Source organism: Euprymna scolopes, chromosome 8, assembly GCF_053919585.1.
Source record: "Euprymna scolopes isolate OS-2025 chromosome 8, ASM5391958v1, whole genome shotgun sequence".
In the NCBI taxonomy this organism is placed as follows: Eukaryota; Metazoa; Mollusca; class Cephalopoda; order Sepiida; family Sepiolidae; genus Euprymna; species Euprymna scolopes.
Genome location: NC_136489.1, coordinates 142,099,350 through 142,116,421, shown reverse-complemented (window position 1 = coordinate 142,116,421; position 17,072 = coordinate 142,099,350). Strand labels below are relative to the sequence as shown.

The following is a 17,072-nucleotide window of genomic DNA, read 5'->3' as shown; positions in this document are numbered from 1 at the left end:
TTAGATACAAGGAGATGTGTGGGTTGGTGGAACCAACAGCATTAAGAAACGAGCTAAGAATAGCCTGTGCCCCAAAAGTAAACAGGCTGTTGTTTGACTTGGTAGGAGCAGAAATACTGAACTCCATCACGGAGGAACAGCTGCTACAACACATAAAGCTCATAGCCCTCAGAAGCCTACACAAAGAAGTGTACTGGCAAGAATTGCACTCCATAAGGCAGAAGGAAGGGGAATCGATTACAGACTTTGTGGTACGACTTCGATCAGTTGCAAAATTCTGCAACTTTCGGTGACTTGTCCGAACGAGATAGGATGTGGTCAGAAAGTCAGTTACTCCAACGATATGGTAACAGGACAAATAGTGGCAGGGCTGGCAAACCTGGAGCCACTACCCTACGAGAAACCCATCATACACCGTCTCCTTTCAACTAGGCATCGCTGGTGCCTGCGAAAACTAGAAAAACCGTTTTGGATGCATGGAATGGCTATCATAGCCTAACCCTCTCCCGATAGGCAAGAGATGCAACTACCTTCATCACGGAATGAGGTAGATACCATTATCTTCGGGCACCACAAGGATTCCAAGCGTCAGGAGACGCATATACATGCAGGTTCGACAATATCACTGTAGATATGCCCAGGAAAACAAGATGTATTGATGACACAATACTATGGGACGACTCTATTGAAACATTTTGGCATACTATAGAGTACATAAATAACTGCAGCAAAAATGGTATCGTATTCAACCCCTAGAAATTTCACTTCGCAGAAAAAGAGGTGGAATTTGCCGGTTTCTTCATAATGGAAAACGGGATAAAACCCACCAAAAAAATGACTGAACCAGTACGGAATATTCCGACACCAAAGAATATAACTGACATAAGATCCAAGTTTGGAATGGTAAGCCAGGTAGCCTACGAAAAGGATATCGCACAATCCATAAGAGCATCATTTAACTCCACCTATGATCAGGACCCCATTTAAGGGCAATAACATGGGACATGATTGTGGCTGCAGCTTCTACTGACGAGGAATGCCATTCCCTCGTCGAATTCATACAAAATGATTTCCTTAAATCTCGGCACAAACTGCCGGAGACAATTTGCCAGTTTTAGCATATGAAAAAGGAGTTGCTTGGAAGGCATGATGATAATGGAAAATAAAATCCTCACACACAGAAAACTACGTTCGGAGGTACTGGAATCGCTCCATTCGGTGCATCAGGGTGTCAATGGAATGTTGGCAAATGCCAGACAACGGCTGTTTTGGCCAGGGCTGGACACAAGCATTCGCCAGACCCGGGCCCAGTGCAAAGGAACCCCTAATGTTGCCCTCGAATCCTGAGTTCCCATTTCAGAAGATGGTGACAGACTTTTCGATTTATGAGGGAACTACCTAGTATATGCAGATAGATACACTGGATGGGTAGAAGTCACTCTGATGTTGTCTGGAAATGCCAAGGCCATATGTGACACCCTACGAAACTAGTTCTGTACATACGGCATTCTGGAGGAGCTATCAACCAATGGCAGACAACCGTTTGACTCCAGTTCCTAGATAATTGGAGCATAAGGAAATGAACATCATCGGCATATTACCCTCAAAGCAATGGGGGAATAGAATTGGCCGTTAAACGGCTAAAAGGATACTTATTGATAGCATGGACAGTTGCGGTTGCCTACGCCATGACCGGGCAGCTAGGTCCCTCTGACTCATCGCAACACCCCGGTACAAGACCTATGCGTGATAAAGGACCATCTCCCAGTGCTCCAGGACCAATATCGAATCCATAAACGCTGGAGAGAAATCAGTTGTTATAGGGAAACAGCAATGGCAAAAAAACACGGAATGAAAGGGAATACAATCTAAAAAGACACTTCAGGAACTGAAAATCAGGGAAATGGTGCAGGTCCAAACCCGCACCGATGGACAAAGACGGGAAGGGTGGTGGAAACACTGGGTAACCGGCAGTATAATGTACGCATTGATGGGAATAACCGGGTAACCCATTGCAATCACAGATTCCTCTGGAGAATAAACCCTGTGGTAGATATCCTTGTCACTTGATACCTGAGGAGCCCTCAGGAATGTTGGATACCATAGACAACCTAAAGGGCCCGAAATACTGGGAGAATGGTCTACCATGGATACGGATCAACACCAGTTCGAAACATCCGACACTCTGCCAGAACAGATGGAGGTGGATGACACAGCATCCCCTGGGATAATCGTGGTTGATGAAGACCAACCGGTGCGTTGTAGCAGAAGGATGACATGACTACCCAGGAACTTATTCCCACAGACATGGGGCACGTTGCATGACTACTCCAGAGCTTCAAAACATTGGACCACAACGCGAGTATCTTGTGGCCCCTGAAGTGGTGGAATCGAACCCAAGATGCCCAGTTACAAGACTGGAGTGGTCTTGGCATCACACCCCCATAGAAGTAGACTCGATCACTTACATGAGAGGCGAGAGCAGGCTACTTAAACAAGACATTTACGGCAACAAGGGTTCTCAAATATACGTCGTCTTGTCGATACTTTACATGGGTGAAGTTTCTTTCATGTGTAGATGAAGATTTTTCCATGTGCGAGTGAAGTTTTTATGCATAGGATATGACAAATAGTCTTTATTGAACTACTATATATTCTATCTAATAACAAAAAAAGTCCATTTCAGAAGAGTCAAATTTCATTTCAGATCCAAGTGGATTATGTTGGGAAAAAATTTTTTCGTCCAGCCTCTTTTTTACTCATCTGATGAGAGTCAATCACATCCCTCTCTCCAAGAAAACACTTTTACTCGCACTCAATCTGGGTTGTCTCCTAGCATTACTTACTGTCACCCTCTGATGCCTGGGTTTCTTAATTTTTTTTTTTTTTTTCTAAAACATTTATTTAATTTTTTTTATTTCTCTACCCTCCTTTCTTTATTCCATTTCGCTGATTTGATTACATTTTTTTTTCTGATCACAAAACATTGTTCATTTAAATTGTCCTTTTTCAAGCATAATTTATTGTATTGTCTCTTTCAATTAAATAATTCAGAAAAAAAAAAACAGATTACTTTACTTTTTTCTTTCTATTTTTCAAACACTTTTTCGACTTTCTCTGCTGAAAAATATTTATTTCTAACTTTTCATTATGTAGCTGCATTATTCTGACACGCCTAGTGTTTCTCTTCTCCTTTTCATGTATGGTTTGGTTAGAACTTATCTAGGCATCACATATGACATATTTATACTTAACAAATTTTTATGTTTAACATAATAACCAGTTACATTTTCAGGGTTAAATCATAACATATTTTTCCTTTTTAAATAGTCTACTTTCACCAAGTAACAAAATATTTATAGATAATAAACATCTGCTAAATATCATTTGATCTTCACTGATTTAATCTTCCATCATTTTTCCAAAAATAAACTCCACACATCTTATGCAAATAATTAGTTGACTTTTTGTTTGATCCCCCAAATGTCTACAATTATCATCCATCACATCTAACATGTATAACTGTATAATTTTAGCATAAACAAATCACAGATGTTAGCATAAGAAATTGAGTTTCATATTTCTTAGTCATGAAATTTCTCCACCATCACTATTTTGCAATGGCTTTTAGAAATTGAGTTTTAAACTAATTTATAACTGGCCAGGCTATACCATTGAAGCTTCCTGTTCTGCATACATCTCCTGCAAGAGGGATTCAAACAATTGGACTTGCAGTCAAAATCTTTAAAATAATTCTTGATAATTATGAGATAATGGATGAGTATTTGACATCCTCATCCCCATCCTCGGCTTGAACAAAATAATAAGAAAATTGAAAAACGAAGAAAAAAAATCCAAATCTTTCTCAATATTACAAGACATTTTACGTAAATTGAGCACCCACAGGTTGACGCTACTCCAACAAAAATTCGGCAAATATGTATTTCAGCGGCGTAAATTCAAGTTTTACACTAGTGGTGGCCATAAAGTGAGGGGGGGCGGGGTCATTATACGTTAAATTATTATAGAAAAGTGATCCCCCACTTTCTTTAAATTAACATTTCTTCATATTTTGGAAACTACTCATTTGTTGGAATTTTAAACGTTATTTTCGTTTTCAACATCCTCAAAAACTTATGTCTTAATTTTCCAAGTTTTTTTTTTCTGTAGCATGTAAAATCGATTGTCTGCCCCTTGCAGACTTATATTCCAAACATTCCCAATAGGTGTTCAAATACAAGATGGCGTGAAGTTTTTCTTTGATAAAATGTCTTGTAATATTTGATTTTCTTAAATAAAAAAAAAACTTGATCGATTTACGTGATTTTTGGAATATGGCATCTTCATGCAGTGACAAGTATGTACATTATAAAGATTTTTTTCAGATTTTTATAGTAAAAAAGATTACTTGTGGACCATTTATAGACTTGCACACATTACACAAAGTTTTACAACACTCCGAAAATTAAAACAAATATTTAGAAATGTAAAAAGAAGCAGAATCGTCCCATCACTAGTTAAAACACTTTGTTTTAATTTGTTTTTACAATTAAAAAAAATTTTTTTTTTTAAATATACACTTTCAATTAGAAAAGAACAATGCAAATGCAGAATCATTAGACATGATGTCAAAAGGGCATATCTGGGTGAATGCTTTGTATGTATTAGAACTTTTCCTATATTAACTGATTGGATCTTCTTAGAAAATTTTTTAAATTCTTTTCTTTTTTTTTCTGTTAAAGGAAAATATCTTCATCCTGACAAAAATTTTGCTTTGCTGTTGAAAGTTATGGATGAGAATTTGAGTTGGTATTTGGAAAAAAACATCAAAGATTTTATTGGTGAAGATGCCAGTGTGGATCCTGAAGATGAAGATTTTCAAGAGAGTAATAAGATGCATTCAATAAATGGTTTGATGTATGGTCACCTAAAGGGATTGGATGCATGCATGGGAGATAACATCACTTGGTTTCTATTGGGTATGGGAAATGAGGTTGATATTCACACTATCAACTTTTATGGACAATCATTAGAATACAATCACCATAGGTAAGAAATTAAAATTTCCTTTCTTTTATTTTCAAAAAATATAAAGTTATTTGGTGAAGAGTAATTTAATTATAAGCTGGAAAAATATTCAATTGACAGAATATAATTTCTATTTTAGGTGTATTTTTTTGATTGGACTTTTTACATATAAACATATGTAAAAAGTCCAATAAAAAAACAAACCTAAATTATATTCTGTCAATTGACAATTATAGAAATGTTTGCTAATGTTTAAAATTAATTTGAAAGAAGAAAATCATAATTAAAATTTACTTTTCAAGTAAACATGGTAGTAATTATTTAGAAACTTGGAAAATTAATTGCTAGTTTTTATTGAGCCATTTTGAAAATTATAATTTTCAGGGTTGATTCTATCAACATTTACCCAGCAGAATTTGCAGTTGCAACAATGAAAGTGAATTTGCCAGGCATGTGGCTCATCAAATGTCATGTTCATGATCATTTTGTGGGTAAGCATTTTCACTTTTTTGTTTCTCTCCTGCTTTATTGACACAACTATAATGTTAGATTTTTCAAGATGGAACCAAAATAATTCTGAAAGTAAAGTGTATTTATCATAATAATTTAGCATTACCAGCAATGTTAAGTTTTAACAACAGCAAATATACTGATGACATACCATCAAAGAAACTGTTTTCTTTGTAAAATAATAAAAAAAAAAAACACAACAAAATCTGTGATTAGAGAGGGAAAATTGATATTGTAAAATTGATATGCCTCTGTCTTGGTTGCTGGAATCTGGTAAGTTTCTTGTTAACAGTGCTTAGAATAAAAAGGATCATAAGCCTTTATTGTAAAATATTTGCGAAAATCATCAAAAACTAACTTCATTTAAACAACAAAGTATTTTTCTTCAGTTATTGTAATCAAAACAAATGACTTCTTCAGTTATTATAATCAAAACAAATGACTTCTGAAGTTATGCAAATCACATAAACCACATTAACTTTAATTTGCATTAAGAATTTATCACATTTTAAACAGTTAATTCAGATGTTAAAACAAGTTTAATTAAAGTTATTAAATCTCTATATCAATAAAGTAAATTTGTTTTTCTGTGAAACTACAGACATTAAAAGTTATGAAATAAAATCACTATGTAGAAATCCCATATGGTCAGATTTATGCCAATAATCCATGCATCTTTTTGGAAATTATCATTAATTCTGGCATATCCGACTCTCTAACAGGTCATACATATTAGAAGTTAAAGTAATTTTTACTCACATGCAAAAACCTACTACTACTACTACTACTACTACTACTACTATCATCAAACATTGAAACTTCTTTGTAGAATAAATTTGTCAGCTCTTACCATCAGTTTCATTTTTTTAATTCAGTGATATTCTATTTCATCAATTGTATGTTCTCTAAATGCAAATCGCTTCCTTGAGCTTATACAGTGATTCAATTAACTGGCTACAACCCTATTCTGGAATAATCTATATATCTATAAAAGTTAAATTGTGTGTGTGTGTACATTTCCCTATCAAACTACTCTGTCAATGTTCAATCTACAGACTCGAGATTTGGACATTGAGTATTGAGATTTGGGAAAATCTTTTTAATCGGTTTTCGGACAGAAATTTGGCTGTCAAGGGTTCAAAGTTCAACCATTTGACCCTTGAAAACTCTACCAAACTCCTCCACTAATTTTGGGTCTAAACACTTGAAATTTTAGATGTAGATTACTTGGACATGGATCAAACTTTTTAATTTGATTTGAGCTCAAAACAATAAATGTTAAGGGGTCAAAATTGGGGTCAAAGTTCTAAATATTTGACCTCTACGATCTCTCCAAATTACTCAGCCGATTTTTGGTCTAAACATTTGTAAAAAATTCTAATTAAAGCATGGTGTCTTTTATTCAGCCATTCACTTTATTGATAAAAATAATTTCTTTTTTTACCATAATTTACTTTTTAAAAAAATATTATTTTTAACTAATACTTTATTTCTTTTGATAAAAACCATGTTCAATCCTTTAAATACAGAATGAATGAACCATCCATTACAATTTCGTTCAGTCATTATGAGCGTATTCAAAGAATATCAAAATGTCATAATTTCAATTGAAGACAACAATTGTAACATTGTAATGAAAATACACCCTATATTTATCATTCAAAATAGAAATTTCCCTGATCTATATAAAGTATTGATTGTTGGGTTTTTAGATTCATAATTTCTAGGCTGTTAAAAACCACCCCTTCAATAATTGCCTCAGTCTAAAAAAACTTTTCCTTCCTGGAAACAACACAAAACCAATAACATGCAGTATTGCAGCAGTGCAAAAGAGATCACAGTTTAATTGTTTGGGTTATTGGCTAACAGAGCTTGTGTTCCATTGTTGACTGGGGCTTTGAAAATAATGTTCATAAATTATATAAAATATTATCACTTCAAATGTAAATGTAAAAAATAAAATTTTGATGCATATCCTAAGTTTTATTATTATTTTTAAACAAATTTTGTCTTTTCTGATTGTTTTTAAAGAAATGATAATCTAATATATGCCAGCTTCAAGAAGTGGCAGTCATCATATATATATATATATATATATATATATATAATGATGACTGCTACTTCTTATTCAATAAATGATCCATTCTATATCTACCTATATATAATTTTGTGTCTTCATTTCATTCTCTTGTTGTCCTATTGTATAAGCTCCAATAATTATTGTTGAGCTTGGCATTATCCGGATAAGTCTCCTTTTGTGGAATTAATCTTTCTCTTTTCTCTTTTACTTAAAGCTATATATATATATATATATATATATATATATATATATATATATATATTGCCTTTATACTTATTTTGTTTTTGTACTTTGGAATTTGGTACAAAACCATTGGTGATTCAAGACCTTACTGCCTGCTTCTTTAGACTGATCTCAGCACAAGGATAACCTTAATGCCAATCCTTGAAATTACCTTGTTATATTTAACACCAATGGTCATTGCTGCATTTGCAGAATTTAAAAATCTTTAAACTCCTAAATTCTATTTGTGTACATTGAGAATTGTGAGTAATATTCATTATCTTCAAATTCTACATTTTTTTGGTGATTACACGTATACAGTCTGAAAAAATAATCCGTAATAAAGGTATTAAAAAAATTAAATATTTTAAAGTTTAAGGTGAGAGATTAATTTCCTATATAATTTAACTTTCCTGTATAATTTAAATTTCCTATATAATTTAACTTTCCTATATAATTTAAATTTCCTATATAATTTAACTTTCCTATATAATTTAACTTTCCTATATAATTTAAATTTCCTATATAATTTAAATTTCCTATATAATTTAAATTTCCTATATAATTAAACTTTCCTATATAATTTAAATTTCCTATATAATTTAAATTTCCTATATAATTTAAATTTCCTATATAATTTAAATTTCCTATATAATTTAAATTTCCTATATAATTTAACTTTCCTATATAATTTAAATTTCCTATATAATTAAACTTTCCTATATAATTTAAATTTCCTATATAATTTAAATTTCCTATATAATTTAACTTTCCTATATAATTAAACTTTCCTATATAATTTAACTTTCCTATATAATTTAAATTTCCTATATAATTTAACTTTCCTATATAATTAAACTTTCCTATATAATTTAAATTTCCTATATAATTAAACTTTCCTATATAATTTAAATTTCCTATATAATTTAACTTTCCTATATAATTTAACTTTCCTATATAATTAAACTTTCCTATATAATTTAAATTTCCTATATAATTTAAATTTCCTATATAATTTAAATTTCCTATATAATTTAAATTTCCTATATAATTTAAATTTCCTATATAATTTAAATTTCCTATATAATTTAAATTTCCTATATAAATTTAACTTTCCTATATAATTTAACTTTCCTATATAATTTAAATTTCCTATATAATTTAAATTTCTTAAATAAATTAAATTTTGCTTCTTTTCGAGATGACCTCAGAAGGCAGGGTCGGTGTCTTCAGAGCTAAGTTAAATAATTCTTATCCATAACTGTTAATAATGCCCACACTTGTGTAATATATATATATATATATATATATATATATATATATATATATATATATATATATATATATATATATAGTTGGTTGCTTATTTTTATTTTATATTTTATTTACTTTATTTTCTTATTTTTTTTTTCTTATTGCAGTTTTGACTCAAAACTCGAAACAACTTAACTCTACTTTTTCTGTTCTGCTAATTTTCTTGTTTTTAAATCATTTTTGTCAATTATGCTTAGTACTACCCTAAACCAGTACTTAAATAACATTCTCCAATCTAAAAAACATAAGCCAGCCTCACAATTCCCATTAATGGAACTTAATCATAAGGTGAAGCCGGAAGGTTCTACCTCGAGGTATCTAAAGCAAAGAAAAAAAAAAAACTTCCATGGATTAATATGGGAGGGGAAACTATCTTCAAGTACCTAAAGTAGATAATACTGTGGATGTGTTATCGGCAGTCCAGTTACTCTCGCTTCTCCCTTTTGTCCCTCAGTCCTCATTTCCAATGAGTGATGTTTCTGACAAAGAATGAAGAAAAAGCTGCTTCCCAGGTCGGTAGTACTTCGTGAACAGTAGTCTGAGATGCCGGAAATTTTCTGTCTCTTTGTCTATCCTTGCGGCCATGTCACTAGTAAGGGTGCTGGAGGTAAACGTTTTCATCTGAGCTGACGTTAACCGCCTGATAGTCAGGGACCCAAACCTTGGATTAACCACTAAGGAGGCTGTCCTATCAGCAGGTGCAAAGTACTGGGGCTGCTGTATTGCCATTTGGTGAATGGATTCTGGACCATGCAGTAGTCTTTGGTGGGGCCTCTTGATGCCATACTAGTGGGTAATTGTTATGGCTTTACCTTATCATGTGCTACAAAAAAGAAAAAATATCTTCTCGTCTTTCTCTCTTACTTTCCCTCTCTGTACTGCTCTAACCAAGTATGCTGACCTGTTCCACAAATTCCAAAATCCTGAACATGAAATATCTCAAAAAAAAAACATGAATAAACCTAGAACCCCATCCTCCAACGTAGACCCCTACTACCATGTCTCCTTCTCCAACGTCAGGGGTCTACGTTCCAACCTTTCAGAGGTTGAAACCCAATTACAGGAGACAAAACCAGACATATTTTTTCTAAGCGAAACTGGAATAAGGGCCGACCACCTCCCTAGATGAGTTCATAATTAATGGATACTCTAACTTAACATCTAAATCTGACCCCCAAGATCGCCATGGGCATGGAATATGTGCCTACATTAAAGATAGCTTCCCGTGTGGCAGGGATATCTCCAGAGAAGACCCTAATTTACCTTATATGGGTTGCACTTGCTTACACCACTGCATTTATATTTGCCCTCTATCGCCCCCACAACAGCGGAGTTACTATCTTTAAGAGTATATTGGAGAAAATTAACCACATCCTGTCTGCTCATCCCATGGTTAGCATTCACATTTGATGTGACTTCAATGTCCACAATGTGGAATGGCTGACCCACTCAAACAAGACTGATGATGAGGGGAGGTTCTGTCATGATTTTGCCATTGCCTATGACCTCACTCAGATTGTTCATGAGCCCACCCATCTGCCCGATACTACCGGTCAGTATGCAAGCCTTCTAGACCTTTTTCTCTCCACTTCCCCTGAGCTATGCTTATGTGCCGTTGTATCTTCTCTGGGATCCTCTGATCACTCGGTTGTATCAGTTAAGATAAAAATGAAATATAATAAGTCTACAGACGTACCTCTCCACCGTACTGTATACCGATACTCTATGGCTGACTGGGATAGCTTCCGTACATTCATATCTGATCTACCTCTCCATTCCATGTTTAAAAAGGATGTGTCCTCTATAGTATCAGACCTGACTGAATGGTTACTTGTAGGCATAGACCAATTCATACCATCCAAAAAGTTCCAACAAAAAGCTAACAGCCAGCCATGGTTCTCCCCTGAATGTGCTGCTGCCATCGCACACAGAAATCACTTTTTCCATAGCTACCAACTTAATAGATGCATTGAGACTAAAGCTGCTTTCAGGACCGCCAGCAACCACTGTAAAAGAGTAGTAAAAAATGCAAGAGAGCTATATGCTCAATCCGTTAAATCCAAAGTAGCTGAGCAGCGGCTTGGTTCCCACCAGTTCTGGCAAATAGCAAATAGGATCCTGAACAGAAGCGTGCGTCCTATCCCAACCATTATCAATGGTCCAGAGGTCATCTTATCAGCATCAGACAGGGCCAAACTATTTGCCAAGAACTTTGCACCCTATGTGACGAAGGCCATTAACTCCCCGTATTTCCTCCTACAACACACAACATGCTAGGTAACATACAAATATCTGTGCGTGAGGTCACCAAGCTAATCAAGAACCTTGACTCCAGTAAAGCAACTGGCCTTGACGGTATTCTAATTATAGTGTTAAAAACGCTACAACCAGAACTTGCCCCCATACTTACCAAACTATTTAAACATTGCCTTAAGGAGAAGTGCTTTCCAACACCCTGGAAAACCTCATCAGTATGCCCTGTATTTAAGAATTCAGGTGATAAGCCATCTCCCTCTCAATACAGACCAATAAGTCTCCTGAGTGTCATGAGTAAGTTGCTGGAATCCATATTAAATAGAGAAGTAGTCAACCACCTCAGCAGAAATAACCTTCTTAGTGACACGCAATATGGTTTCCGTTCTGCTAGATCTACAGCAGATGTACTAACAGTTATATCACATAGAATTAGTGAATCTCTCAACAGAGGATGCATTTCTAGGGCAATTGCTCTTGACATATATAAGGCCTTCGATAAGGTATGGCATAAGGGTCTACTTCACAAGATTTCCAGCTACAGTATAACTGGAAATGTTTTCTCTATCATTAAATCATTTCTCTCTGATAGGCTCATAACAGTAGTGGTTGATGGGCAGAAATCAGAGGCCCACAGTATTAATGCTGGAGTCCCTCAGGGGTCCATCCTGAGCCCAACTCTCTTCTTGATCTACATCAATGATCTCCTTAAACACATACTAAAATCATTCGTTGACATCTATGCTGATGACACGACCATCTATGGCAACACATCAAAGGCCGTAAATGACAAATGTTCTCTCTGATTCTCTCTCCTCAGATCTTGAGCGCGTGGTTCAGTGGGGGAAGATGTGGCTGGTTATCTTTAATGCATCTAAGACCAAGCTCCTATCATTACATCATAAACGCTCTGATCCCCATCTGGCATCGATTGAAATGAATGGCTCTCGTCTAGGGGAGGTCCCATGTTTTGATAAGCTTCTGGGTTTGACCTTTACTCCTGATCTAAAATGGAACACATACATCAAGTCTGTTGCCAAGGTCACTGGGAAAATGGTGGGATCCTTCTACCACTTCAGAAGATATCTCACTAATGATGCAATTCTCTATCCATATAAAAGCCAAGTACATCCAAGGATGGAGTACTGCTGCCACATCTGGGTAGAAGCTGCTAAAAACAGCCTATCCTGCCTTGACAGAGTACAAAATAGACTTTGTGGCTTGGTGGGGGATGCCCTTTTCTCTTTCCTGCAACCTCTCTCCCACAGAAGAGACGTTGCGAGCCTGTCTCTGTTTTATTGTTATTTCCATGGCAGGTGCTCATCTGAGTTCCATTCTCTGCCCCCCCCCACCTCGCCAATTTTTCATGAAAAACACCCGACTAGCTGAAACCACTGTCAAAAACTTTCCCCACTCTTTATCTGTGCCTAAATCAAAACGTAGATTCCATGAACAAAGCTACTTTCTTAGAACTGCACAGCTGTGGAACTCTCTGTCACTTGCCTGTTTCCCCCCGAATTTAACTTGGATGTCTTCAAGTCCAACACAAACAAATTCCTGACGAACCGCCCCCTTAAGTAATGACACCTTAGCAAATCCCCAATACTAACCATTACTACGATACTATCCCATTGATTACTGTAAACACAATAACCCTTATCCCTGAGTGGCTCCTGGGCCTTGATAAGTGGTGACCCCAATGTAAAGAAAAAACAAAAACAAAAAAATAAAATGACCACCCACTTCCAGCCCAGTTAATGGTATATTGAGATGTATACCTGAACAGTTTCTCTATTTTAAGACAGAAAAATTGGGGTTGGGCATGTTTTTTTTTTTTTTTATACTCAAATTATTATTATTATTTTTTTTTTTCAGTTTTAAATCTAAATGATGGGGTATTTAATTTTTTTTTTTTTTTTTGACATTTTATTGGGGGTTAGAGATTCATTTGTTCTGCTAGTATATGTTCTGCAGTCTGAAAAACTTTTTTTTAAATAAAATAATTGTTACTCATTTTTTTTATTGCGACCCAAACTTATGATAATGACATGCTTTTTTATATTAATGAAGAGTATTAACTATTACAATTATTAATTAGTATAATGAGTATGGCTCCAATTTTGCCATAATATTAACATTTTTTAGTGAATTTACGTTTAATTGAATGAAAAAAAAAATAATCTTTTTGTGTTTACCTGTTTAGAATGAAATATAAAATAAAAGTGACTTTTACTATCTCTCTCTCTCTCTCATTTTTTCTTGAATTTGTCAAATTAAATCATTTTATTTCTAATTCAAAGGTTGAGTAGTTTATTTTATACTAACTTTTTAATAGGCATTTTCAAAATTAATTTAAATTATAATAATTCTAGTAGTGATTTCAACAATTCAGAGTTTGTCACTCTAGTTTTTCCTTTCTTTACACCATATTCTAGTAATTGGCTAATAATGTAATACATGTCGCACATTTCATTGTTCAGAAAGAAGTATTTGAAAGCTGCCTCACCATTTATAACTCCAAATGAGATTCGTCAAAATAGGAACAAATCCACAACTTTCAAAAGTATTGTGTGCCTGACATTAGGCTCTTAGGTCATGTATGTTAAAAATGTGTACTTAACAATCTCACTAACTTTGTAAATAAACTTTCCAAGTCATAAATAATGATACACTTATTTTTATTCTCAGTGGAGACTGTGGCATTTAGTATGAATTTGTTTATAGAAATTATGTTAGAGCAAAGGAAATAATTGAAAAGATACATACAGGCATGTAAATTAAAATGGAAATAAATGAAAGATACATACAGGCATGCACATTAAAATGGAAATAAATGGAAGATACACATGGGCATGCACATTAAAATGGAAATAAATAAAAGATACACACAGGCATGCAAATTAAAATGTAAATAAATGAAAGATACACACAGGCATGCAAATTAAAATGTAAATAAATGAAAGATACATACAGGCATGCAAATTAAAATGTAAATAAATGAAAGATACATACAGGCATGCAAATTAAAATGGAAATAAATGAAAGATACATACAGGCATGCAAATTAAAACGTAAATAAATGAAAGATGCATACAGGCATGCAAATTAAAATGTAAATAAATGAAAGATGCATACAGTCATGCAAATTAAAATGGAAATAAATGAAAGATACATACAGGCATGCAAATTAAAATGCAAATAAATGAAAGATACACACGGGCATGCAAATTAAAATGTAAATAAATGAAAGATACACACAGGTATGCTAATTAAAATGTAAATAAATGAAAGATACATACAGGCATGCAAATTAAGATGTAAATAAATGAAAGATACATACAGGCATGCACATTACAATGTAAATAAATGAAAGATGCATACAGGCATGCAAATTAAAATGTAAATAAATGAAAGATGCATACAGTCATGCAAATTAAAATGGAAATAAATGAAAGATACATACAGGCATGCAAATTAAAATGTAAATAAATGAAAGATGCATACAGGCATGCAAATTAAAGTGTAAATAAATGAAAGATACACAAAGGCATGCAAATTAAAATGTAAATAAATGAAAGATACACAAAAACATGCACATTAAAATGGAAATAAATAAAAGATACACACAGGCATGCAAATTAAAATGTAAATAAATGAAAGATACACACAGGCATGCACATTAAAATGTAAATAAATGAAAGATGCATACAGGCATGCAAATTAAAATGGAAATAAATGAAAGATACATACAGGCATGCACATTAAAATGGAAATAAATGAAAGATACATACAGGCATGCAAATTAAAATGGAAAATAATGAAAGATACATACAGTCATGCAAATTAAAATGGAAATAAATGAAAGATACATACAGGCATGCAAATTAAAATGGAAATAAATGAAAGATACATACAGGCATGCACATTAAAATGTAAATAAATGAAAGATGCATACAGGCATGCAAATTAAAATGTAAATAAATGAAAGATACATACAGGCATGCAAATTAAAATGTAAATAAATGAAAGATACATACTGGCATGCACAATAAAATGTAAATAAATGAAAGATACATACAGGCATGCAAATTAAAATGGAAATAAATGAAAGATACATACAGGCATGCACATTAAAATGTAAATAAATGAAAGATGCATACAGGCATGCAAATTAAAATGGAAATAAATGAAAGATGCATACAGGCATGCACATTAAAATGGAAATAAATGAAAGATACATACAGGCATGCAAATTAAAATGGAAATAAATGAAAGATACATACAGTCATGCAATTTAAAATGGAAATAAATGAAAGATACATACAGTCATGTAAATTAAAATGGAAATAAATGAAAGATACATACAGGCATGCAAATTAAAATGGAAATAAATGAAAGGTACATACAGGCATGCAAATTAAAATGTAAATAAATGAAAGATGCATACAGGCATGCAAATTAAAATGTAAATAAATGAAAGATACACACAGGTATGCTAAATTAAAATGTAAATAAATGAAAGATACATACAGGCATGCAAATTAAGATGTAAATAAATGAAAGATACATACAGGCATGCACATTAAAATGGAAATAAATGAAAGATGCATACAGGCATGCACATTAAAATGTAAATAAATGAAAGATGCATACAGTCATGCAAATTAAAGTGTAAATAAATGAAAGATACACAAAGGCATGCAAATTAAAATGTAAATAAATGAAAGATACATACAGGCATGCAAATTAAAATGTAAATAAATGAAAGATACATACAGGCATGCAAATTAAAGTGTAAATAAATGAAAGATACACAAAGGCATGCAAATTAAAATGTAAATAAATGAAAGATACAGAAAAACATGCAAATTAAAATGTAAATAAATGAAAGATACATACAGGCATGCAAATTAAAATTGAAATAAATGAAAGATACACAGGCATGCAAATTAAAATAGAAATAAATGAAAGATACACACAGGCATGCAAATTAAAATGTAAATAAATGAAAGATACACACGGACATGCAAATTAAAATGGAAATAAATTAAAGATACACACGGGCATGCAAATTAAAATGTAAATAAATGAAAGATACACACGGGCATGCAAATTAAAATGGAAATAAATGAAAGATACACACAGGCATGCAAATTAAAATGGAAATAAAGTAAAGATGCGTACAGGCATGCAAATTAAAATGGAAATAATTGAAAAGATACATACAGGCATGCAAATTAAAATGGAAATAAATGAAAGATTCATACAGGCATGCAAATTAAAATGGAAATAAATGAGAGATACATACAGTCATGCAAATTAAAATGTAATTAAATTAAAGATACACAAATGGATGCAAATTAAAATATAAATAGATGAAAGATACACGGGCATGCAAATTAAAATGGAAATAAATGAAAGATACATACAGGCATGCAAATTAAAATGGAAATAAATGAAAGATACACACAGGCATGCAAATTAAAATGGAAATAAATGAAAGATACATACAGGCATGCAAATTAAAATGGAAAATAATGAAAGATACATACAGGCATGCACATTCAAATGGAAAATAATGAAAGATACATACAGGCATGCAAATTAAAATGGAAAATAATGAAAGATACATACAGGCATGCAAATTAAAATGGAAAATAATGAA

The 17,072-nt window shown here is 33.0% G+C and overlaps 1 protein-coding gene across 1 annotated transcript in view; it reads left to right on the top strand.

The window, feature by feature from the left end:
• Positions 1 to 17,072, top strand: part of LOC145283795 (hephaestin-like protein) — a 156,346-nt gene that overhangs the window by 26,832 nt on the left and 112,442 nt on the right. Inside the window, exons 5-6 of the mRNA XM_080132875.1 lie at positions 4,743 to 5,049; positions 5,413 to 5,519. Coding sequence (XP_079989001.1) covers positions 4,743 to 5,049; positions 5,413 to 5,519 — 414 coding nt within the window. The remainder of the gene's footprint in view (positions 1 to 4,742; positions 5,050 to 5,412; positions 5,520 to 17,072) is intronic.